This window comes from Talpa europaea (assembly GCF_964194135.1).
Source record: "Talpa europaea genome assembly, chromosome: 6".
Lineage (NCBI taxonomy): Eukaryota > Metazoa > Chordata > Mammalia > Eulipotyphla > Talpidae > Talpa > Talpa europaea.
The window spans coordinates 84,749,929-84,777,782 of NC_140072.1; the positions used below are offsets into that span (position 1 = coordinate 84,749,929).

General features: G+C 37.4%; 1 protein-coding gene across 6 annotated transcripts in view; it reads left to right on the forward strand.

The window, feature by feature from the left end:
• The window catches only part of TRPC4 (transient receptor potential cation channel subfamily C member 4), a gene marked incomplete at both ends in the record, with an annotated part of 138,374 nt that overhangs the window by 29,386 nt on the left and 81,134 nt on the right, over positions 1 to 27,854 (forward strand). For 5 of the 6 annotated variants that reach the window (XM_084235219.1, XM_084235220.1, XM_084235221.1 and 2 more), the window contains one exon: positions 3,763 to 4,281. The exons of the other annotated variant lie outside the window; for it this stretch is intronic. In XM_084235219.1, the coding sequence (XP_084091345.1) occupies positions 3,763 to 4,281 (519 nt within the window). The remainder of the gene's footprint in view (positions 1 to 3,762; positions 4,282 to 27,854) is intronic. 6 annotated transcript variants of the gene reach the window in all.

Here is a 27,854-nt window from a genome sequence, read left to right on the forward strand (position 1 = left end):
TTTATACAAAATTCAACACCTATCCCTGATAATAACTAATAAATAAAATAATTCAAAATGATTGCTTGAAAGTTGAATGGTGTAAATAGGTATAGAGATTGATTGCTAGATAACTGGCAATACCAGGCATAATTTTGGTGGGCACGAAAACTGATATAATTATTAACAAAAATATTTGACTCAGTAATTCCATTTGTATATAAAATACCAACAGACATGGACAACAAATATGTATAGTAGTGATAATCTGAATCATCCCAGATAAGAAACCACACATATGTCACCAATAACAGAATTATAAATTTTGCTAAATTCATAAATCAAAGTATTCAGAATTAAAATAATAAAATTATTAATACAGACATTCTGAACCTATTTCAAAGAGTTAGTTAAAAAAAGAACCAGACTTTAAAAAGCACCTATGACCAATCACTTATATAAGGTATGTGAAAGTAATCTGTGATGATAGCAGTTAGATTTGTGATTACATCTAAGAAGAGTCATGACTGGGAGGGGACAGGCAGGAGTTTCCTGAGGCAAAGGTACACTTCTAGATTTTTAGACTGGCCATATTACACACAGTGTTCATATTTGGATATCAAACTGTGCATTAATGTCTGCATTCACTGTATATTATATTGAATCTCAGTACTAATTTCAAATTATTCATTATGACAATAAATAAATCATGTTGAATAAGATAAAGGAAGAATTCATGGATCTATTAGTAATATGTAATAATAAAAAGAAGACAAGAAACAAGATTTTACATACAGAAAAATGCAAGATAACAAATGTAAAAATCATGACAGAATAAGAAAATTGTTAAATTTCAAATACCATGTAATAATTGATTCAGGCATATATTGATAGTTAGTACTCAAAAATAGGTCATTATTTTTAAGTGTTGTTGTTTTTTTTAATGGCATGGGAGAGGTCTGCCCTCTGGGACCTAAACACTGATCTTTAGCCTGGTCAGCTGGCTGTTCAGAGTCCAGCAGATTCCTGAGTGGAGGATACGTAAGGTCTGATCAAACATGTCTGGTCATCCATGACCAGTTGGCTATCAGACAGTTAATGGTAATGACAGCACATGATTTATTGTTGAACTTAGAATAGATTTTAAAGTAAGAGGAAACTCTAAAATGATTACATTACATATTTTTAAAATAGCTATTGATCAATGGTGGTACTATAAAATGGTTCCATTTAAAATTTTTTCAAAAATGATGTGCCTTATAAAAGTTGAAATTGGAGATACTCATGTATTTGAAAGAATGTAAATTCACTGCTTTATTAAGTATTAAGCACATAAACAACATTCTTGGTGTACTTATTCATAATTCAATCAATAATTTATCCAGATCTATACCTAATGAAGAAAAAACTATCACTCTGGCATTTTTCTGAAAAAAATGTATGTTTTTCAGCATGGTCATATAATTTTTTAAATAAAATTTCCTAAAAAGTCTTGCATTTTATGATTAATAAATTCAAAATTGTGGACTTTTTAAAAGTATAGAAATCTTGAATGACATTATGCTGAATCCAGAAAACCCCTTTAAATTGTATCTGTCACTTAAATATATATATATATATTTATTATAGGAACTTTACTTACTTTTTTTCCTGTTTACCATTGGGAAAAAACTTAAATTATACTTAAGATTATATCTGATTTACTTTTGATTATTGTAATTTTTCTTTGTAATAAATGTTTAATTAAATTTTCAATTAATGTTAATTTAAAAGGGCACCTTCACCCCTATGCTTATAGCAGCACTATTTACAATAGCTAAGCTATGGAAACAACCCAAATGCCCAAAAATAGAAGACTGGCTCAAGAAGATGTGGAACATATACACAATGGAATATTACTCAGCAATCAAAAAAGATAAACACATGCAGTTTGCAGCAACATGGATGGAGCTGGAATGGATCATGCTCAGTGAAATAAGCCAGAAAGAAAAAGAAAAATACCAGATGGTCTCAGTCATAGCAGGAATTTAGAAAACCTAAGTAAGGGACCAGGAAAAAGACTAATTATAATAAAGTAAAAATCAAAATCAATAAGCAACTATAAACCAGAGACACACTATGGGGTGCAGGGGAGGAGGAATTATGGTCAAAATATTGGGGGTGGGAATTGTATGGGGAATATAACCAAGATGAAAATGCATACATTGTGTAAAAATGAAAATGATGAAAAATACATAAAATAAAATTTAAAAATTAAAAAAGGGCTCTTTCAGGAAATGAAATGAATTCTAAGTGAAAAAAAATGAAACTGGTAATTGAAGTTAAAGGGTTTGTCTTACCTCTAACTTTATATACTTTTGAATATTGTATGACACTGTATATCCAGGCGACCCATTCAAAAAAATGAATAATGCTAATTTAATAAATTGGGTGAAACCACTGATTAAACAACAAAATAAAAAGAAAAAAGTAGTATAACTGAAATTTCATCTTAGTTTCCTTTCTCGCTACATGTATGTTTTCCTTTTGATTCTGTTGTGGTTCCCTTCATATCTTACCAGAAGCCTATTTTAATGTGACATGTGTCATTACCATTTTTTCTGCCATGTTCATTTAGCTTGTCCTTATGTAAATTTTATTTTCATAGATGTCACTATGACTTCTTGCCAGGATGAAAAATTTTAAAGCAAAATCTGTAAAGCAATGGAGTATATGGCAATACAGTCTTATGGGCAGACAGGTGGAGCTGGGTTCAAAGAATACTGAGACAACAGGTCCATAAAACATGACTGATAGATGGTGAGGGTTAATGGATCTAGGAGATGCTTGCTAAATAGTGCTGTTGAATTATTTTCATCATGAATTATAATTCCTGGAGTATTCCCAAGGAGATTGTCCAAAAACACACTGATGATCTGATTCACTGGGAAGCATTTATTTATTTCTAATAAAACAATGATGCTAGCTAGCGGTGCTACCTATTTCTCTCTCCCTAAATGGAGAGATGAAAACACAATGCCTGAGGCTCGCCCTGCCCTCTTATATTCTGCTGCCACCTTAAATCACAGATCACAGGATGGATGTTAGGAATGTAGAATATAAAATACAAAGGAAGAAAGAAACTGATTGAGAAATTCAAACTTCTTTTGCAGAGGAAAAGCTTGTTTTTAAAACTAATTATTAGTTATTTTTTAGTGTGTTTCTTGATTATCTTGGGAGTCAACATTTCTGGGAAAAAAGCACAGATTTTCATCAGAAAATAAGTTGTTAGGAGCAAGAAAAACTCTTATAGTTTCCTAGCCACCTATTTCAAGATTTCATAAAAATTTTGGGGCCTCCCCGGTGGCACAGTGGGTTGAGGGCACTGCTGTGAAGCTGTCTGCAGCTTCTGCAGGGCCACTTTGATTCCGGCTGCCAGGGAGATACCCACACGGTGCTCCCCTCAGCAGTGTACTTTGGTCCATGGTCTGCCTGTTCTCCCCATTCTGTCTCTGGTAAATCCTTTCACCCTCCCTCACCTCTAGCCTATACCCCAGTTATTGTATAAAAATAAATAAATCTTTAAAAAAATTTCATAAAATGTGATAATTCTGATTAAAGAAAGAAGTATGTGTCTTTATAAGAAAGTTATTTTCCCTCTAATTTTCTCATGTCCTTGGGAGGAAATCTTTTGGCAAGAGATTTATGAACCTTGTTCATCATCACTATAACTTGATGTTTGAAATTCACAGACTTGAATAAAAGCCTAAATATTTATAACACCTCTGCTTTCTTCTTTTTTAGGTGCCTCCCATACTCCTTGACAAGCAGTTCTCTGAATTCACTCCGGATATTACTCCAATCATTTTGGCAGCCCATACAAATAATTACGAGATAATTAAACTTTTAGTTCAGAAAGGAGTCTCGGTCCCCAGACCCCATGAGGTTCGTTGTAACTGTGTGGAATGCGTCTCTAGTTCAGACGTGGACAGCCTCCGCCACTCACGCTCCAGACTCAACATCTACAAGGCCTTGGCCAGCCCTTCTCTCATTGCACTGTCAAGTGAAGACCCTTTTCTTACTGCATTTCAGTTAAGTTGGGAGCTTCAAGAACTGAGCAAGGTGGAAAATGAATTTAAGTCAGAGTATGAGGAGCTGTCACGACAGTGCAAACAATTTGCTAAAGACCTTCTGGATCAGACAAGAAGTTCCAGAGAACTGGAAATCATTCTTAATTACCGAGATGACAATAGTCTCATAGAAGAGCAAAGTGGAAATGATCTTGCTAGACTGAAACTGGCCATTAAGTACCGCCAAAAAGAGGTGAGTGTTGCCAGAATTTACCTATCCATATGTATCACTTTTAATCACAGTAAGTAAATGGTGACTCACCCAATTAGTTTGGGGTTGTAGAGCATTTGCTATTTAACTGTAAGCGGGAGATCATTTGCATTGCCAGATTAATAATGGTGAATCACATTGTAGAGCAGTAATAAGTGGTTTAGTAATTGGTGATGATTTTGCCTTCTGGGTAAAAAGAGACACAATTACTGTGGTTTAATGGGAAAAAAACGAATGACTTTTTAGAATTTCCAGACTGAGAGTTCTGGGCCTGCCATTTATAAATCTTGTCACTTTACATGATCACATAGATCTCTTTGAACTTGGGTTTTTTTCAACTGCTTAAAGAAGTTAGTATTTTATGTATAAAATATTTTCCTCATCGATTTTTGGGAAGTGTACAGGTTGTGAATCTGGGTATAGTCTCTTGGTAAGTTATAAGGTACTGTATTGATAAAACACATGATTAGAAATCACTAACAAAGGAAAAGGCTTTTAGTTCAACTGTGGTGAAAGAATTATATCATCTTTCATGCCTGGCTTAGTTTCTTGATTTGTCAGGAATAAGGAGTTAAAGAAATTAATTGCAGTCCTCCCTGGTGGCACAAGGGGTTAAGTCTCAGCACTTTGATGCTATCAGCTGCCACTGCAGTATGAGTTCTATCTCTGGCCAGGGAGCTGACCCAAATGTTGCAGCAGACCTCTCCTATCTCACCTGCTACTCCCCTCAGCAGTGTATTTCAGTCAGTTCATCTGTTCTGTTCCCCACTCTGTCTCTGGTGAATCATCTCACCCCCCACACCTCTGGCCTACACCCCAGCTCTTGTATACATAAATAAATAAAATAAATCTTTAAAAAAAAGAAATTAATTGCAAGTGAGTCATAAATTTCTCAAGTATTTCATGTTTTGAAGCATTAAATAAAGAAAACTCAGCTATGTTATACTTGTAAACCATATTGTTTCATGTTTCCATCATTGCTGAATTTGAGTTGTCAAAAAAAATATACCTCTATTTTCAGAAAATACAGGTGCTCTGTTCATTCTTAAATAATAGTGATCCATTCCACAAAGCCAATTGGAAAGTTGTGTAATGTAAAGTGAAAAGTAAGAGAAAAAGAGACTTCTGAATTTAAAAAATGCATTCAATTTCTTTTTAACTTGACTTTGATTATTCCATATTAGTCGTGTCTAATATAACCTAAATATTTTAGGTTCAAGATACCTGATTTTGATTCCTGAAGTTTTATGAGTAATTCTTTGGTTAGTCACCATGATAACCCTAAAGTAGTTAAAATAATGAGCTTTTGCCCTTTATAATGAAGGGCTTCTTCATTAACATGCTAGTCTAAGCAATATCAGCTCATTTTCTTAGGATTTTGTGTTTTAGACTCAGGGACTCTAAGTGAAAGATAATAGAATACAACTGTATACAACTCTTATACGACTGTAAGTTATAATGATGAAAACAAAAATATGATTCATGATTTTGAAAATACTGAATATAATAATTGAAAGTAACTTCTTGCATTAAAGTGAGGTAAGAGATTGATGTAGACTCAAAAATTAGGTCAGACTTTCTTAAATATACATTGTTAAGGTATTATGCTTTCTTTACTTAGTTTTCTTGGGGCAAGAGGATTTAATGGATTGACACAATGATTACAAAGGTCTTCTCTTAGATATACCTAAAACTCAGTGTTGACATAATCCTTCAGAAGGTCAGTAGAATTATATTCTCAGGATGTTCAGTTATAGAATGCACATTTGCTCTCCCTGCAGTCAGTGAATCCACTCAGATCTATTTTTTGTCCTACACTGATTTTGTTGCTTATGTCATAACTGACTCATCTTTTTCTTTTGGCCACATGACTTTTGTGAAGGCAGGGGAACAAACACTCATAGATTTATTTACCATACCATTATAATGGATTGTTTCTAATTATATTTAATCAACTGAAGCCGATATACTTTTATCAAATGGTTGTCTACAAGAAATTTTAATATGAATTTCTTGTGCATTAATGTTTATATTTTATCTAAAATCATTTTTATACTTTTTTTTAATTCATTCCTTCATTTATCAATATAATGTTTTCACAGAAAACATTCCAGGCAATGTGTGGGAAATAGTGGCCTGGCTCTGTCCCTGCAGTGCTCATAGTCTATGAGAGGAGACAATAAAACATGAATATATTCTACAACCACTAGCTCATTCCTACTAAACATTTCTTCTTCACTTAGGTTCCTTTGTATTTTTCAGGAATATACAAAGCAAATGCAACTTCAAAGTCATAAATTAAGTTCCTAGTTAGATATGTCAGAAGCAAAGCAATGGAACATGTTCGATAGAACTTCTTTCATAATGTTTGTATATACATTTTGCTATATTGAAGTTGTAGAATTGGAGAATGATAGAACCTAATAACACAACAGGATGAAAGATGAGTAAAAACATATAACATATAAAAATATTTTTTAAAAGGACACACTACACTTGCATTTTCTTTTTTATCTTTTGTGATTACAGTGAATTAATAAATTAAATATTTTCAAGCTAATAATCGCTGAATACTTTAGGAAAATGTTTCATCAAACCGAACTTATGATTTCAAAAGTATTGAATGGAAGTAAAATCTTATTCCTGATTTTATAATGCTATTATCCATTCCATGTTACTTTGCTTTGAACAAATTGCCAACTGGAGAGAAATATGTTCTATGTTATCAAATGAAAGATAGTTCAGAAAGACACTGCAAGAATGTTTTTAAATATTTTAAATTATTCTTAGTTCTGTAAAGTTCCCTACGTGTTTCTTTGCCTGATTCAATTGCAGCATTTAGGTTCATCACTCAGTAATAGCTTTCCAATGAATTCAGCTATTAAATTAATTCATATTGTCAGGATTGATTTCTGGTACTTCTCTAATGTAAATAAAGGATGGTCTGCATTAATTCAATGCCATAAATATTTTACATTTTCATTTGATATGTAGTTTTATAAGCAACAGGCACAAAAAGAATTTTATTGTTCCTATTAATACTGTACTAGTAATTGTGCTGTGTTGATCATATGCTGTTATAACAAACATCCAATACAATAGTTAGCAATTTGAATCAATACATGGTAGAGCCTAGGCTAAGTTGTTAGCCTAACTTATTATACTTTCACCTCCAAACATAACCTATGAAATAAAAACTTCTCTCTGTGACAAATCTGTTAATAATGTACAATTTTAAACTATTAAATTCTGGGGCTAGGTACAAATTCAGATATTAACTACAAAACTTTGCTCTAACCATCATAACCATTGCCTCCACCTAGGTATCATCCTGGTGAATATGGGGCAAACCTCATCAAACAGGAGCTCCTGTCCTAGTTCAGTTGAACTCAGCTGAGTTGAGTTGATTTCATTTCATGGCTTAGTTTACTTGTAACTAAGCTGTGCATTTCAACACTAAACCATTTTGGGTTTCCATTGTAGTGAAAGACTTGTTTTATCCGGAGTTTAGTCTCCTTTTCCTTTCTTCCTTACTCCACTTTTACTTTTTGTTGTATTGTTGTAATTTAAATAATAATCTTTTTAGTTTCATTCTTAAAAGAGAGCATGGAAGTCCCTTGACCAGGGCTAGAAACCAGCACACTCCTCCCAATATGATTTATCAGAATGAAGAATGTCAAAGGAAGCTGGAAAACAACAACAACAACAACTAAAAAAACGGAACAAACACCTATCTCTTAGCCCTGATTTTACTCCTGTGAGTTGGTAGAGGCTTGGCATGACTGAAGATATGTCTTAGACCAGGAACTTAGGCCTTTGCCCTTCCCTAATTTTTGCAGCTACAGAATTTATGGCAGTTGAAGTTACTGTCATGCTTTCATTCTTAATGCCTAATATTTATAAGATCACTGAAAATACATGGAGAGAATGATGCATTGCTTAAGTGTTTTTTTTTTAAAACAAAACAAAACAAGGAATTTACCTGCTTTCACAAGGTTGACAATATTGTGAACTCTTCCATAAGCAAACAAGCCTAGATGCTGAACAGTACTTTAAAGCAGTGAAATCCATAATTTTGTGTGAAAGCAATAGAATTCAATCTCTCAAATTAATCTTAGAGCTCTTCAAATTACAGTTGAAAAAAAAAAAGCTCTGTACAACAGTATATATATTTTTAATTTTTCCTCTCATGAAGGTATGTCAACAACCTTGCAACATTAAACTTTGGTATTAATTGGGTTTTGTCTTATAAATTAATTAATTGCTAAAAAAAGGAGAAAAATAAACAGTTGAGCATCCCTGTACTCATACCCCCTTACCTTGTGTTTATCATGTTGGAGGAATGAGAAAAGTGTGTAGAGAGTCCTGACATGCAGATGACATGCGCAGTATTGTGAAATATTCCAGAGCCACTGCTCATTAAAGCTCCCTCACAGTTCTCAAGACTTATGATTTTGTGTTTGACATATTTAAAACTCCTTGATGTGGAAAAATCAATAAATAAACCTATTATAAAAGAGATGATACCAGGTGGGGAGCTAGAATTCAGGGGCAGAGGATCCAGAACATATAGTTCTAATACAACCCGGGATCTCTGGGTGGGAGAGGAGGAGAAGAGGCAAAGGGAAGAGCAGCAGAAGAGTGTTGAGAGATGGGAGGAGCAGTTAAATAGTGAATGCAGCAGAAACAGAGGAAATTGTGTGTTCTTAAACATTGTCTAGGGCTGGAATTTTCTGTGATGCATGGGGGTTTTATTGTTGTTATTTATAAACTCTACTTTTCCAGCTAAAATTTTTTAAATATAAATTTCATTTGAAAATCACCAATATAGGGCATCCCTAGTGGCACAAGTGGTTAAGTCTCAACACTATGAAGCTATCTGCAGCACAAGTTCAATCCCCAGCCACGGAGCTGACCCACATGGCGCAGCAGACCTCTCCTGTCTCTCCCATTGCTCACCTCAGCAGTGTATTTCAGTACATCTGCCTGTTCTTCTCCCCACTCTCTTTCTGGTGAATCCTCTCACCCCCCCACTTTTGGCCTGCACCCCAGCTCTTACATGCATAAATAAAATAAATCTTTTTTTAAAAAAGAAAGAAAAGCATCAATACAAGGCAGTTTAAACTTGCTATTATGTGGATTTCCTACTAAAAATGAATAAAATTGGGGGGGAGGTGATTAAAAATTTTTTAATGAAAAATAAATTCGCACGCGTATTTTTTTTTAAGATTTATTTATTTATACATATAAGAACTGGGGTACAGGCCAGATGTGCAGGAGGGTGAAAGGATTCACCAGAGACAGAGCAGGGAACAGAACAGGCAGACTGACTGAAATACACTGCTAAGGGGAGCAGTGGGAGAGACAGGAGAGGTCTGCTGCATCATGTGGGTATCTCCACTGCTGGCTGGGATCGAACCCTCACTGCAGAGGCTGCAAACAGCTTCACAGTGCTGCGCTCAACCACGTGTGCCACACCGCCTGCGCCACCAGGGAGGGCCCACTCATGTTCTTTATTTACCTGAAATCAACTTCATAACACCCTTCTGAAGGTCTTTGGTCAGATGTCATTTTGTGCTTCTGATGTAGTTGAGGGAAAATAGCATTTGTATCTATATATTTTTATTTTGAAACTACCACTAATCAAGAATGCATCACCAAAAAATAAAATCAGAGAACTGATAGTGTTGGCAAACAATGGTTCTCTCTTCTTAGATGGTAGCTGGTCAGCAGCAACACAAGTACTTTGCATTTGCTATAATAAGGCCTGACCCTGGTTCACCATTGGTCACCTTTCAACCTTTCTTTTTCCTCCTTTTCATCGCTGCTCAAGTCTGAGATGACTAAAATCAACATTTCATGTCTTCTTGTGCCTAGTGAATTCCACATCAAAATATGGACATTTGGGATAGGAAAATAGCTCACGCCATGATGACTTTGTTTCATAAATATCAAATTACTATTTTTTTAAAGATTTTATTTATTTATTTGTACAAGCACTGGGTACAGTCAGAAGCGTGGTGGGGGGAGGTGAGAGAAATCATCAGAGACAGAGCGGGGAACAGAACAGGCAGATGGACAAAATACACTGCTGAGGGGAGTAGTGGGCGCAGCAGGAGAGGTCTGCACGCCATGTGGGACCATTGCCAGTGGCCGGGGATCGAACCGACGCTGCAGAGGCTACGGGCAGCTTTGCAGCCCAGTGCTCAACCCCTGCGCCACCAGGGGAGGCCCTCAAATTACTATTATAGAAGAATAGTGGTGATTAAATTCTGGGGATCAAGATGAGAAAAGGTAGTTGTGTGATGTTCCCCTCAGTTAATGAGATTTTTCTGTGATTAACTTTGAGAGTCATTCATATAAGTGAAGGTGGCAGCGTCTTCACCTTTATTTGGTTTACTTTTTAACACATATGGAGACATATAACTTAGATTTGGTTTTATTTACCATGTTCTGTTTCATTTTCTCTCTTCGTATTGAACTGTTTTGAGAACATTCATGTCCTTCAGATCTGAAATACCACTTTCCCTGGGCAGCCTTCCCTTAAGCTACCTCCAAGCTGAAATCAACTATTGCTTTCTCTTGCTAGGGCAGTGTAGGGTAAAGGGAAATTATCAGCCTTATCCCACCCTCCCACCATTAGCATCTATGATGGACAGTGCATCCTGATGGCAGCATCTGGTGTATGGTGTGGGCATGCATGTGTGGGCGCACCTGAGCTGAGGGGCCGAGTCTGAAGGGCCACAGCAGAGGACCATGCAGCAGAGTGCAGTAGAGATCACTGAAGAGACCGGGAGACACCAGAGTGCCCAGAATGAGGAAAGATTTGCCAGGGGCTAGGAGGCCTCCCAGCCTTCTGGTCCCCAGGCCTCCCTGTCTCCCCTACAACTGGTTGCCTCTCTACAAATGGTGTAGAAAGATCATTAAAAGTCTGAGAAAGGCCCAAGACTCCTCCTTTCCCCCTCTGCCTGATAATAGAAAACCTGCTCAGTTCTATGCTAGTGCTATAGGCAGCAATAATAAATGATGACTTTGCTTCTTATTTGTTCTCACATTTCATTTTCCCATTTAAACACCTTGACTTTAGACTTACCTCCCCTAGTCCTTGGCCCACAAATAGTTTTTTGTTTTGTGCTTTAGGAAAGGTAAAGTTAGGAAGAGCTTTCCCACTTATAGCACTGAAGTGCCATGTCTTAGAGAACCCCTCAGTTGGGTGACCATAAATCTGAGGGTGCGAGTTCTGTGAAGCAGTGCAGTGCCCATTTCTCACTCGTGTGAAGTCCAAATATCATAGCACCTTATGTGGATTCTGATAAATTGTTAGTTTCTCTTTAACAATATCCACCAACACTGTTTACAGTCTCTATTTCATCCAAATGGATATGCTCGTACTACCATTATATTGTTTTACCCCTTTTGGGCCTTTATACCTAGGAGTCTTTTGGCCAGAATGACCTGTAGCCTAGTTCACCTACTATGGCTGCTCACCTACTATAATGGGTTTCACCTGAATGAAACTGCCATCACCTGGGGTTTTAAATACCACAGTGTCCCTTCTGTCCCATCCATATACCAGTTACACCCAAACACCTGGAAGTGGGGTGGCATTTTTTAAACTACCCAGCTGCTTCTAAAGTACAGACAAGTTTGTGTATCACTTGAAATTAGTTATCACAATTTAACTCATGAGTTAAAATTTCTGTAGTTTCCCTGAGTTTCTCAGGTGGAGAAAACAGTAGTTGCCAAATATGACTAATCATCACATTCATCTGGGCAGGTATAGAAATTCAGCTTCATTAAATGATTCCATTCATGGGATATCACAGAACTTCTTTCAGGCTCTTCCCATCTCGCCTCATTGCCCACCTTGTCATTTCTTTGCTCTTTTATGGCCACCCAGACCCAGATGTCCCCCTTTATACTTACTGTATATTCTGCCAGTATCCCAGAGCCTTTTTTTATTTCCTCTACCTGAAAAATAAGACCTAAGAGGACAGTAGGAAAAAAATCTTATATTCAAAATATGAGTAGACCTAGGGAAATGGAACAAAGACTGTAACAAGGTGGTCCCCAGGAAAAGGGAAGGTTCCAGGTTCCCTGCCCCACCCAAGCAGGGAGGAGAAGAAGCTGGAGAGGATGCTAGAGTGGGAAGGAAGCAGGATGGAGCCAGAGGGAGACCTGGAGGAGGCACAAGTTGCAGAGAGACATGTGAAGAAACTGCACTTGCTTCTTGGTAGTGGACTGGGTGACACAGATGTGGGTGAGAGACCCATGGGGAGGTTAACAATGGCAGCTTTTATCTTAGTTTTGATTTTGCTCTTTTCCTCCCAGACTTGTTTGACTGCTTCTGACCCTTTTCTATGGATCCTAGCTGGAAGGTGCTTTAGACTTGTAGCAGGCTTTCGGCCTTGCTTTGGATGGACTTTTACCCATGAGAGGCTGGGTAACCTTGGGTGCCTGGTTTTAAAACTATGTTTTTTGTCTTTTCTGTATTGTGTACTAATTGTATTAAAGTTCCTTTCTTTTAAAGGTCTTATATGCTTTATCTTGATGCAGCGGATGGCAGAATCTATTTAGAGCAGACAGGTTTGGGGGTTCTGGGGCGTCCCTCTCCCTGCCCTGTAGCAAGACCAGTGGGTAATGACTGGTGGCTCTGTACAGGCAGATGGAGGGAAAGGGCTGTACATTTGCATTTCCCTTTTCCATCTTGAGTATGTAAACCATAGTTGTACTTTCTTTCAGGTAAATGTTTGCTCATCTAAGAACTAATGGGAAAATATGGGATTTTTTGTTGGCATCAGGTAACTCATTTCTGTGTAGTTGACATAAAATATTGTATTAATATACACGTATTGATTTTCAGTGGTGAACATGTGAAGCTAATATAATGTTATATGCACTACTAGTTCAAGTCAATTACATTAACTGATTGATTAAACACATGAGTATTATGAAATGGATATGATATTCCTTTCTGCTTCTAACAAAACACATAACATTAGACAAATTATCCTTTGTATTTCTGATTTCTAACCTTTAAAATGAGAAAATCACTACCTACTTCAGTTTGGTATATAGGATTATTACCAGACAGTGGTAGTGGATTCTTGAGTTCTTCACTCAAGAATTAAATGAGGGCTCCAACCACAGCTGTGATTTTATTGAAGCAACGGAGTAACAGAAAGCTCCAGGGAGACCTCAAGGGTGAGTGTCTTCCCTGAGGAACAAAGCCTCTCTCCCTTATGTAGGCCACAAGGGATGATGTGAATCTGCATGTGAAGGAAAGGGAGGAGATTTTGGAGCAGCTTTGCACAGATGCAGCAGGAGATGCTTCTTTATGTATCAAGTGTTCGGAAAATGGAGAACAAATCCCACCCAGAGGTGGAGATCTTAGTATTATAATGAGGAAGATCAGAGAAAGTTCAAGGTTCTTTTCGAGATGCATGTGCCACCAATGTGGTCCCATGGAGCCATCCACAGGCCAGCAACAGTTCTGCTCTGTGGTCACTGGACTGCTAAGACAATAGACTAAAATAAAGAAGTTACTAGGAACAGATGATGTAATGATTTGCAGTCATTTATTAAGCTATGATTTATATACATTTTTGTTAGTGTTCTTTCTTTCCAAGACCACATGGACGGGGAAGGAAGCAAGCACATCCAAGAGGCCCCCTGTCTCAGGATGAAGCATTATAAAGCAAGTCAAGATTAGCATACTTGCTGGCAAATTTGCCCATAAAAGAGTAGATACTGATTGTTATTACTTATTACCATTATTATCATTTTTTTCATTATCTTTTCATGGACCCCCAATTTTCCCACATGTGGGATTTGGCTTCATCATTAAACATTTTGAAATTTGAAATTTGTTTTTGTTTTTTTAAAAGGTTTATTTATTTATGCATACAAGAGCTGGGGTACAGGCCAGAGATGGGGGGGGAATGAGAGGCCTCACCAGAGACAGAGTGGGGAACAGAACAGGCAGGCTGACTGTGGGGAGCAGCGAGTGAGACAGGAGAGGTCTACTGCACCATGCGGGTTGCTCCCCGGCTGGCCGGGGATCCAACTCGTGCTGCAGAGGCTGTGGATTGCTTCATAGTGTGGTGCTTAACCCCTTGTGCCACCAGGGAGGCCCTGAAATTTGTATTAAATATTCATCTGTGCCTCATGGATTGCATTACTCCTTTGAATATCAAAAGTAAGTTTATTCTTCTGCAGTGCCAGGCAAGCACAGGGCAGGTTCTCAATGGATCCGGGCATATGGGTAAAGGAGAGTCCTGGATCCCTCAGTGGATTTTTCACAATCTTTAATGCTCTTTCTAACCACTTGTAGTACTGCAAACAGGTTCAGGGAAGGCAGGGGGACTGGGGGCTAAGGGGCCAGGAACCTGGCAGGCCTCCCAGCCCCCAGCAAATCTTTGCTGTATCTTTGGGCTCTCTCTGGTGTTCTCTCATGTTCTTTCCACCATACACTGTCCTCTGCGTGATGCTACCCTTACAGCCTCAGCCTTTCAGGCTCAGGTGTGCCCACTGATGCACACCCACACTGCACTCCACATGTCCACAATCAGGTATGTGTGCCCAGTCCATGCTCCCAAGCTCCTGCATTCATGGCCACAAGTGATAGCCACAGAGGCCGCAGCACAAAATTCTGTGCAATTTCACTTACCTTACACCTTCTAAAAGTTATTTCCTATAATTCACATTGGAATCATATTAAAACGTACAACCTCATCAAAAATATATTGTAATGTATAAACTTTATCCCAGCCCCTAAGATTGTTCATACTCTATACTTCCACAATAGACTTTCAAAAGCAACTTATATTGTGTACACCTTGCTCTTTAGTTGTCCTCCTGACTTGCATTTGGAAGAATATGTTAGGCCTGGATGCCTAGGCATTTTGATCCTGATGGGTACAGGACTACACCTCAGCATCAGGAACCCATATCATAGCAATGCTCATAAGGAACCCTAAGAGTAGAGTAGTACTTCAATACATGAGCCTACACTGATTGATGTCAATAAGTATGAGACATGCATAAAGAGGTAAAAAGCAGCATTTTTCCAGTTTAGTTTTCTCTCCTGCAGTTCTCCAGAGCATGCTCTCTTACGCATTTCTTTTTTTTTTAAGATTTATTTATTTATGCATACAATAACTGGGGTGTAAGCCAGAAGTGTGGAGGGTGAGAGGATTCACCAGAGACAGAGTGGGGAGCGGAACAGGTGGATCTGCTGAAATACACTGCTGAGGGGAGCAGTGGGGGAGTCAGGAGAGGTCTGCTGCGCTATGTGAGTTGCTCCCTGGCCAGCTGAACTAGTGCTGCAGTGGCTGGCAATAGCTTGATAGTGATGTCTTTAAATCCTGCGCCACCAGGGAGGCCCTCACTGACCCATTTCTGTGACCCTGTCTCTTCTTTGTGTGTGAGCACACCTGCTGTTGCTAGTCAGGCACAACATGGATCAGAGTTTCCCTAATGCCTCACATCCCCCCTCTACACACACACCGTGCCACATCCTCTCCCCTGAGGAACCGACATTTCAGTGCTGCCACTATATAATGGACCAGGCCAGTGCCTGCTCAGGTCTAGTCAGCCTGCCTGATAGAACAATGACAGGCCATTAGGCATTTAATTTAACACTAGGATTTTAGAACTTGGAATTCAATCCCCATAAGTTTCTTTACAGGTAATTAAGTGGCATGTAGCCACCCAATTCATAATGGAAAGTGATTTTTTTTCCTTTTACAACTAAATATAAAATACATACCCAAAATATTGTATAAATGTATCCTTTTAAACTACAGATTAGACAGTGATACATTTATATTACTTTAAAAACACAGCTTTTATTTGATGCTGGTTTAAATAAATATAATAAGAAAAGTTTTTTTAGCATTTTCCAGGAGGCATACTCTTCTGTTTACCTAATGAAATGTTCATATTCTCGGTATCAACAGTTGTTTGCAATGTAGTTTTCATTTGCCACATACATAAAGTAAAAGAGTAGGTTAGTAATAACATCTTTGAAAAATCCCACTGTGTATTGGACACCTGTTCTGCTGCTCAAATAAATCACCTTTCAGTATAGAACTGATTCTTATGACTTCATGATGACTGACAAGCCCTGGCTAGCCAGGGCTATAAGACCAACTGTTTTACATGATTCATATTCTATTATTTAGTTTGTCGATAATGAAGAGCCATTTCTTTCTTTTGCACATATGTTCACATCTAAATCTGAGGGTATATTCTTGGATCATTATTTAATGACCCATATTTTCTCTGTTACTTACCACTAAACAGAATTAAGAATTACCAGTTTTTGAAATTATAGATTTAACAGCTTATCCCAACCCACATATTTTCATTTTTTTCTTTTTTTTTTTTAAAGATTTATTCATGCATACAAGAACAGAGGTATAGGCCAGACACGAGGGAGGGTGAGAGGATTCACCAGAGACAGAGCGGGAAACAGAACAGGCAGACTGACTGAAATACACTGCTGAGGGGAGCAGTGGGTGAGACAGGAGAGGTCTCCCGCACCATGTGGGATTCTCACTGGCTGGCTGGGATTGAACCCAAACTGCAGAGGCTGCGGACAGCTTCACAGCACTGTGCTCAACCACCTATGCCACCACGGGAGGCCCAACCCACATATTTTCTAAAAAAAATACATATACCCAATACAGTAAGGATCTCTAGGATTTATAAGCTGCCATATAATGTGTTGATTCCGATTCTGTGCTTGTAGGTTTCTTCTGGGTAATATAGAACTGGAAGAACAATTACATCATGTAGGATTATGTTTTTCCCCTTTGTATCACTGTTTTCTTCTTGCCTTCAACTTTTGGGAGCAGGTCCCGCTATCCCTCTGCAATCACAGGTGGAAAACAAACAAAAACTAAGAGTTATTCCTCCATGGGTTTCTCTTTACCTTTATGTCCATGTAAGCGGCCCTGTTGTCAGCTCCCTGCATGTTTGTACAAAGGCCCCTGCATTTCCTCTCTTTAGAGCTGTTGGGATTTTCAATGATGAATACTATTGTTGCTTTTTTCCATGCCATTTTCTAAGCTTAGTGATTTTCCCCAGGCGGCTTTGGGACATGCAGTCTTTTCACCTTTTGCCACCTTCTTCTCCTTAACTAATGGGAGGAAACTAGAAATATCGTTGGCAGCTCTTTTACAGTAAACACATGGGAAAGCTATTGGAGGGACTAGGGGCACCTTTCTTTTGAGAACAGAAACTTTTCTCTCTCCAAGTGCAGTGCCACAAACGTTTATTGGGTGTCTATTCTGTGCCAAAGACAGTGGACTGCAAAGTGAGAAAAGAGCAAGCTCTAGGCTAAATTTGGATTTCTTCCAGAAATGTCCTAGAACCTCTTGCTTAGATAATAAAGTCTGTGTGTGTGTACTTGAGTACTTAACCATGGAGAAACTGCTATGAACTAAAAATATCATTGTAGCCAGATTCATTAACACTATATATGCTACCTCTTTCATTTCTGGTATTTCTCTGATTTATTTTTTCATTCCTTATTTAGCTATTCACTCACTTACTGAAGAGAGAACCATACTATTTGTTATTTGCTGAGTATGCCAAAATAAAGAGCAAAACTCTTACCCTCAAATAACAACTGGGATGGAAAAGATTGTCACCTTATGGGTCACCCAGGATGTGCCAGAGCTGCTTTCTCAACCAAGGAAGGTGATTCCTAGCTTTTCCTGAGGGTTTTATTGAGGCTTCCCATAGAAGATAGAACTTTAGTTGAATTTTAGTTGAAAACTAGGAGGCATCCAGGGAAAAGAGGTTAGAAAAGGGCATTGCAGGAAAGAAGAGATTGCAGCAGATGCACAGAGGAAAAAAAAAAAGGGGAAAGAAAGAAAGGAAGGAAACAGGATGGTTATGTCCTCTGTGTCTTCCTTTCCATTCTCTTTCCTACCCTACAACCTCCGCTCCAGTTCCTCCCTTTGCCAGGCATGTAGGGATATCTTCTTGATCAGGTATCAGCCCAGATGATCACATTCTCATTGAATATCCATCCCACAATACCAAATCTAATTACTCCCCTCTTCCCCACCTGTTTTTCTCAGTTGTTCCCTTTTTCATTACAATTTTGTAAACTTCAAGACCCTTATCCAAGTCCAAAATAATTTTATCTATCTGTATATTTATAATCTGTCTTCCTTCAACTGTATCTATGTGTCATCATGTTTGACTTGATCAGCAGTCCAGTGCCTGGGAAAGTGAGTTAGAACATGGGTGTGTTTTTTAAAAAATGATCATAAGTTAGGAGAGGAACAGAAGCTCTGATTAGAGAGAAAGACAAAGAATAAGTCATAAAAATTTGCAGTCCTAAGGCTTTATTTTATAAAATCCTGTGACATTAAATCATAATTTAAATATATTATCTTTATTATTTTCTGAATCTCCTATTTCCCATTACCTTCCTCATTAAACCTGGCCCTTCTTCTGTCCTCTCTGTTAAAGGAGCTGGCACTCAGTTACTCATGTTAGAAATCTGAGCATCATCCTTGATTATTTTATATTCATTGCCTCCAAAAGATTGTTGTGTAGACGAATGATGGCTGCAAATTGAGAGATACCATTGAATTACCTTTCTCTTAGATGAGAACCTGCCTTGGCTACTTGCCTGACCAAGAGAATGCAGCAAAAAATGACTTTTTGTAAATTCCCTTGACTGGGCCTTGTGAAGACTTGCAGCTTTCACTGAAGCTCTTAGGGAACCCTGTGTCATTGTGTAAAAAAGTCTGGCTGTCCAAAGGCCACCCCACTGGAGAGAAATGAGTAGGAACTCTTGCTAAGTCACAAGTGAGCTCAGGTTCCCAACTCTTCACTTAAATGCCAACCCTTGTAAGAGAAGTCAATTTGGATTTTCCTTCTATATCCCCATTCCAGCCATCCTCTAGCTGAAGACTGCTGAGTAACTTCTGTTGATGTCATGTGGAAGAAACATTTTCTATGGTCATTTTGTGACAATGATTTTTTTAATTAGATTGTCTTATTTTAGAGTTTAAAAATATTGCTAATTACATACCTTGTAGAATTGTATAGATTCTAGAAATTTGCTTCTCAATATATTACCATGATATAAAAATCATAGTCAAATCCTTCTCTTTGAAAAGTATTTGTCTATATTTACTTTGTTTCTGATAGAGATTGAAGGTTTATATTCACTTGAAAGTTCTTACATTGAATCCTGGCTGCCAATGTGATGTCCTTTGGATGTGAGAGTGTAGGGTAAATGATTTTCAGGCTTTTCTGCCCTCCCGCCATTAGGATTGCTGGCCTGATGGTGGGTACCTGCATTTTGTTACATTGTTATAAGTTGTGTTGTTTACTTCTGTGGGCCATGGCCACAGTATTGTTATGTTCACCAAGAGAAGTGCTTGGAGGACTGCTGGCCTGCTGGCCTCCTGGCCCCCCAGCACCCCCGCCTCCTGTGTCTCTGGTTGCTACACTACATGTAAAAAGCTCAATAAAAGCCTGAGAAAGCCACCTAGGGTTCCAGGACACTCCTTTACCCTGCTCTGCTGGAAAAAGAAACCAGCTCTGTGCCTTCCTGGCACTACAGAGGGATTTGGCAGGTGATTAGGTCACAAGCATGGAGCCTTTTTATTCAAGAGAACCAGAAGGCTCCCTAGTCCTCTTTGCCATGTGAGGGCACAGCAAGGACTGACCTTTACCAGACACCTAATCTATGATGCCTTGATCTTGGACTTCACAAGCTGTGAGACATATTTCTTTTTCTTCTTTTTTTCTTTTTTAAAGATTTATTTATTTATACATACAAGAACTGGGGTACAGGCCAGAGGCATTGAGGGTGGGAGGATCCACCAGAGACACAGTGGGGAACAGAACAGGCAGATTGACTGAATACACTGCTGAGGGGAGAACCGGGCAAGTCAGGAGAGGTCTGCTGTGCCATGTGGGTAGCTCCCTGGCTGGGGATGGAACTCATGCTACAGTGACTGTGGATTGCTTCATAGGTTGCGTCTTAACCCCTTGCACTACCAGGGAGGCCCTGTGAGACATATTTCTTGTTTGAGCCACCCAGTTTACAATATTTTGTTACAGCAGCCTGAACTATAACATCCCAAAGTCATGAGATTTTATAAATTGTAATTTTCAGTTACTAAGTTTTTAAGCATAGATTACTGAGGTTCTCCTCAGTCACCAAAGTCTGCCAATGTTATTGTCCATTATATTTCTCCAGTACTTTCTAAATTTACACTTCCTTCCCTTCCAACTTTACTGTTTCACTGATGGACAGAGTCTTAGACTCACCCATTTTCCCAGCCTCTATGACACATTAAATCTTTCTTCTAAATATAATAAATACTAAGAAAAATACTGGATGGTCTCACTCAGCAGGAATTTAGAAAACCTAAATAAGGGACCAGGAAAAAGACTAATTAATACAAAGTAAAAATCAAAATCAACAAGCAACTATAAACCAGAGACACACTACGGCGGGGGGGGGGGGGAAGAGGAGGGAAGAGGAAGGACTAGGGTCAAAATAAGGAGGGGGTGCAATTGTATGGGGAATAAAACCAAAATGAAAATGCGTACATTGTGCAAAAATGAAAAATGATGTAAGAATTATATAAAATAAAATATTAAAAAAATAAACATAATAAATATTGCTGTATTTTTGTTGTGGTAAAATGTAAATAATATAAAATTTACCTTATTAACCATATTTAAATACACAGTTCAGTGGCATGAAGTTCATGAGTATTGTAAAGCCATCACCACCATCCAACTCCAAAATTTTTATCTTCTGAAACTGTAACTTCACAGCCATTAAGCAACAACTCCAGTCTCCCCCTCCCCCAACACTGGCAGCTACCATTCTACATTCTGACTCTGTGAGTTTGACTAATCTAGCTAACTTATATAAGTGGAATCATACAATATATGTCCTTTTATATCTGGATCATTTTGCATACAATGTCTTCAAGGTTCACCCATGTTATAGCAGGTATCAAAATTGCATTGCTTTTTAAGATTGAATAATATTCCATTGTCTGTGACTATATCATATTTTGTTTATCCATTTATCTGTTAATAGACATTTGGGTTGTTTCTGCCATTTGGATGGTGTGAATAAGGCTGCTATACTATTTTATTTTTAAACACTACTGTGGTTCTCTATCCCTTGTTTTGTATATCTGATCAAATAAAACCCAAGCTTCTTAACTTTCTGAGTAGCCTCATATTTCATCCCTTTTCTACTTGTATTCTATGTGAAACACTTTCAGCTTGTTAGTATTTCTTCTCTCATGCTGAGCCCTGTGAACATTAACTCTGTGATTGTGTTGTTATTTTATTACCTTGAAATTGGTCGTTCTTTTTGGCTAAATCTTACTCAGTCTTTCAGATGTTACAACTTGGGCTTCAGAAAGCTGCTTCTTATTTCTTTCTCAGGCTGGTTTGTAGTCCCTCTTCTATGTGTAGATCATATACATTTAAGATGTTATATTATAAGTAGTATATATATAATCTCCTTTTCATAAGACTATGAGCCCTTTGAATTCAAGATCTGTGATTGTTAATTTGCTATTTTCAGCATACATGAGGGCAACAGTATGTAGTTTGAGCTCAACAAATATATATGGAACTATGATTTCTCTTTGAGTCAAACAATCCACTTTTCTAATAATTTTATAACAAAATTCTAGGGAATTCTAAGGAATATTATGGTGTAGGATAATGACCGTTGCTGAAGATAAAATAATAAAGCTTTGTATGTAGTTTTTGCTGATTGCCCCTATGGGTAACAGTGGTAAATGTTATAGGGAGAAATAGAAGAAACATTTTTGGGGGCAAGAGAAGGGTAGGAGGTGTCCTGTGGACTATGATGGAGGATTGTGGGAGTTTTGTGGTGGGTGGGATGTGGTGACATGCATCTAAAGTGGTGAGAACCTATACTCCTAAATCATATACAGTGTTGTAAACCAGTGACAATGCAATAAAAATAATACAATTTAAAATTGTATTATTTAACTTATTTAACATAAAACTAAATGCTTTTAATAGTATTAATTAATTTCCATCTTATCCCCTATACAGTTTTGACTTTCATCTGTTCAAACAAATATTGCTGTAAATATTATTCACATAGCATTGATTGTGTGATTACAGTTTAGGTGCCAGGAAACTGACAAGTATAAAATACGCCTGATCTATTATATCAAACCATTTAGTTTTTCCTTTCTGTGTACTTTCTCTTCTTTTTTCCCATTCCGGTTTCATTTACTGTTTAATGATTTCTTCATGGACTGCTAGTTGCTGATACAACTCTGGCTGGAACTTTGATTCTAGAGGCAGAGTTTGGCAGCATTTTCAGTTAAGGAAAAATAATCAATATCCAAGGACATGTAAGCAGCAGTGGCCTCTGAGATAAGGCAAGTAATCTAGCTCCTGTTTGGGGACTGTGTGGATTGAGTGTCTTAGAATCTTGGCAAATCATTTCCAAAATGACAATGAGCAAATACACAAGAAAATCTGTTATCAAGGACATTAAAGAATAAGTAAATCTAAAAATAATTCTCATGATATTTCAAACAGGTGAATTTCAAGTGACAACATTTTTTGCTCGCAATATAGTTTATATGAAAATTATAGTTTATAGTCAAAACTATATTATGACCTTTTTGAGCAAAACACATAAAACATAATCAACCTTTTTCTTGATATCTCAGAGCTTTAGAATAAACTCAATTATTATACTCTATGGTCTAGTTATACACTTAAGATATTTTAAACACTGATATTAATAGTTATTTTAACCTATATAAAATCATAGTAGAAATTTATCCTTATTGTTTTGAAGTCTCTCTTCTCACTATCAAGTTTGTAATTATTAGCTTTTGCAACTTGCAATGCAACTACCTTTTATATTTGCTTATTAAATTCATTTTCAGATTAAACAACCCAATAACTATTCCAGGTTAGAGTTTGTGAAGTATTCTGAGTGAAAGCTTGAGGTTTCTTTTATAAATAGAATGCGTAAGGTTTAATGCCTGAATGCTGACGTTTACTCAATTTCTCTAAGACCATTTTTTTTGTGTTCTTGGATTTCAAATAAATCATAGATGCCTAACAAATGGCTTGTATTTTGAATTAATGTGTGTATACAAATAGATATACCATTTTATGTAATTGTTTTGGTCTTTTGAAAATTAAAATATAATGGATTAAACAATGCAGGGTAATTTATATAGACTTTATAAGAAGTATAAAAGTTTTAACTAATTTAACCAAGCATTTGCTCTACTAGAAAATATCAACATGAAAACAAATGAGAGAAATGTTGCTAATATCGAGAGAATAATTTAATTATAAGCAAAATACAGCTAGAGTGTTTTTAACTAATCATTTTAAATATACTTAATTACTTGCTGTAAACCAAATCACCAAGTTAAACTGTGAAAGTGTTGCAGGACAGGGAGAGGGGCAGCCCAAACCCTGCAAACCTGTCTATTCTAAATGGGTTCTGCCATCCGCCGCATCAACACAAAAACATATGACTTTAATGGGAAGGAACTTTAATAAAACTAGGAAACAATACAGGAAAGTCAAAGAATCTAGTTTCTAAATGAAGCACCCAAAGTTACCCGTCCCCTCGTGGGTCAAAGTCCATCCATATGGGATCGGCCCAGAGCAAGGCCCCAAAGCCTGCCACAAGTCTAAAGCGTCTTCCAGTGGGGACCCACAGAAAAGGGTCAGAAACAACCAGACAAGCCCAGAAGGAAAAGAGCAAAATCAAAATCAAGGTAAAAGCTGCCATTGTCACCTCCCCACGGGTCTCACCCACATCTGTGTCACCCAGTCCACGACCAAAAGGCAAGCGCAGTTTCTTCACGTGTCTCTAGGCTCCATGCGCCTCCTCTAGGTCTCCTTTTGGCTCCATCCTGCTTCTTTCCTTCCTCACTCTCCTCTCCAGCTTCTTCTCTCCCTGCTCAGCTCCACCCTCCATTTGGGTGGGGCAGGGAACCTGGAACCTCCCCCTTTCCTGGGGGCCACCCTGTTACAAAAGAACATTGATGATACTTATATTAGCTCTAATATTTCATGATATTCCATGAAATTATCATGCAAAATATGTTGGGATTGCTTTTACAATACCCAATCAAGAATTATTAGAAAGGGCCTCCTTGGTGGTACAAGGGGTTAAGATGCAGCACTATGAAGCTATCCACAGCCACTGCAGCACAAGTTCTGCCCCTGGCCAGGGAGCTACACACATGACGCAGCAGACCTCTCCTGTCTTGCCCACTGCTCCCCTCAACAGTGTATTTCAGTTCATCTGCCTGTTCTGCTCCCCACTGTGTCTCTGGTGAATCCTCTCACCCTCCCACGTGTCTGGCCTATACCTCTGTTCTGTATGCATGAATAAATAAAAAAATAAATCTTTTAAAAAGAGAATTGTTAGAAAGATCTCTATAAGAGAATACCCTAAATATTTGGCAATAGTTGTTGGGAAGTTGTTGGAATTAATATTTAGCATATAATAATATAATTTTCCCTGAGGCAATAACAATTTCAGTTTTTACTAAGGAATTTGCATTTATTTTTTTCCCTGAGTCAGTGGAGCATTTTTATAGCAGTAATAATAATGAATCTATAGGAACATTAACTCTGGTAGTATTAATAAGTTGCCTTATTTTTAGCACGTTGCATCTACCATGTTATATAGATTTCACTTTCATTATCTATACAATGGAAGTTTGGAAAAATCTACCTTCAAAGTCCTATTTTAATATTTTTGGAAGACAATTCCTGCTGTGTCTTTGTAATTAAGGATTGCAGAAGGCACAAATTTATATTAACAAAATTTACATTTTGTCTATGGTGAGTAGAAAGGAAAAAAGAAAAAAACATAGTTAACATCACCATAGCTTGTTTTATTTCATTTTCCTCCAAAAGTTCCAGTAGTTCCCAATTTCTATGTATATTTTAATATTTTATGACAGGGAAGATGTGTTAATCATCACTGTTGATTTTTCATGATAATTTATGGAAACAAATTTAATATTTTGAATTATAGACAAAAAATAGTCATTAACCTTTTACTGTATCCTTGTACTTTTTTAAAGGTAACTAGGCACATAAAGTCTATTTCTTTCAAAAACCTTCATTTACATATTTTAATTCACACTAATTATTTTAGGGTAAATCTATGATATATCTAACTCTGAATCTAAGCTATATGTAATAGGGGAAAACTCCAAAGAGGAAAAATAGAACTAGAATCAAGAGGAAAAAAAAGAGACTCTCTGTTTTCTGTGGTCTGAATTAGTTATAAATTAAATTAAAAGGAAAGAATGCATCTTTTTTTCTTAATGTTACTGTTCTCATTCTTTCTTCCTTCAATGACTTCTGGTTAGATCACTCCCTTAGTCTGTTATTCCTGTTAAGATCTCTTCTAGGGGCTTCCCTGGTGGCTCAAGGGTTTAGCATCAGCACTATGAAGCTATCCACAGCCACTGCAGCATGAGTTCTATCCCTGGCCAGGGAGCAACTTACTTGGTGCAGCAGACCTCTCCGGTCTCGCCCACTGCTCCTCTCAGCAGTGTATTTCAGTCAGTCTGCTTGTTCTGTTCCCCACTCTGTCTGTGGTGAATCCTCTCATCCCCCACACCTCTAGCCTGTACCCCAGTTCTTGTATGCATAAATTAAAATAAATCTTAAAAAAAAAAAATCTCTTCCAGATAGCATTTAGGCAGTCACCAGCTCAGCCTTCCAAGGACTCATTTAACAAGAAATTATTGAATGCTGCTATGTGCTATGTTCCAGACACTTTCAGATTAATTTTATTTGAAAAAGTAAAGCTTTGGCTGAAATTTTGTGCTTTGTCAGAAAGCTAGAAAAGGGCCTCTTGAAATATCTGGGTCACTGCTCTGTCTTCACTGATATTTCCACTAACTTCACCAGTTCTAGCTGAGACACAGTGGGTTATAGATGTGGAAGATTAAAACAAACAAAACCACTTTTATAGTACTTGGTTATGTGCTGAACAGTGTTTTAAGCCCTTTATAAACCTTGATGCTTTTCATCCTCACAACAACCATCGTTGTATTTATCATCATACTACTTGAGGGATATGAAAGTTGAGTTGAGTCTCAAAAAAGGTGAAGTATGACCATGTGCAAAGTCAGGTAACTAAGAAGGGGGACTAGGACTCCATTTCTTTCTTTTTTTAAATTTTTTAAAATTTTTTACATCATTGTTCATTTTTAAGCAGTATTTGCTTCCCTCCCCCAACCCCCTCAGGGGTAGTCCCCATAGAGTTTCCTTCACCAGTGCACCCGTGCACCATCACCTCAGTCCCCTGTGCTCCTGCCTGCCTCCCTCTGATCCCTCTCCTGCGTCCTCCCTTGCAGGATGTCTATAATTTATAATTGTTTTTGCTTTGTTGTGTTTTGTATCGCTATTATTTTTTTACACTGATGTCTTATTTGGTTCACCTATATTCCTGCTATAAGTGAAACCATCCGATATTTTTCTTTTTAGGACTCCATTTCCTAATTTATAAATTACATTAGCTAAAAAAATTATGTTAAATGTCTGATAATAAAATAATTTAAAAAATCAGTTTTTCTAAATTTTTATTTTTTTTTTGTTTTCTGTTAGAGTGACATTGCTTTACAGCACTGTATGTGATTTAAAGGTATAGACCTTTTCAGATTTTCTATCAGAAAGTATACCACACCCCATCTATCACCAAAGCCCCATAATTCCCCACTATAGACCATTGGGCCCACCCCCACCATCCGGTTCTCCAACCCCCATCTTCCTCTTATAGTGGCCTCAATTCCGCAGTCATAATCCTAGAGTTTGTTTTGGTTCAATTTTCTCCATTCTTTTGTTTTTCTTCTTTATATTCCACATGCAAGTGAAATCATCTTGTATCTGTCTTTCTCCTTCTGACTTAATTCACTTAGGATTATATACTCATTACTTTCAATATAAAAAAAATAATTCTGAGGGGAAAGTAAAAAGAAAATAAGACACTTTTTGCTCAGCTAAAGCCCGAAACAAAGAATAGAGACTCAGGCTTCTCTCTGCTATGGATAGCAAGTATGCAGCATGCCAGCAAGGACCTATGGTAGATATTCATGCCATTTTGTGTTTTGTTTTAGTGGTTGCTTTAAGAATATCGGTATATACCTTTATTGATTTTTTCTCGCTACTGTAGTAAATTGTCAAAGTGGCTCAAAATAACACAAATGTATTCTTTTATGGTTCTGTATGTCAGAAATGTGACTCATGTCTCAATGTTCAGAGCTACGTTCCTACTGGGAGCTCCATGGGTGAATCAGTTTCCTTGCCCTTGCCTACTTCTGGAGACTTCCCATACTCCTTGCCTCATAGCCTCTTTAAAGATAGCAATAGAAGAAAGCTTAGTTATTCTCATGATCTTCAACACTGGTCTTTTCTTTGTTACCCTTTTCCATCATTTTAATGATGTCATCTTTCTTTTTTTTTTTTTAATTATTTATGCATACAAGAACTGGGGTATAGGC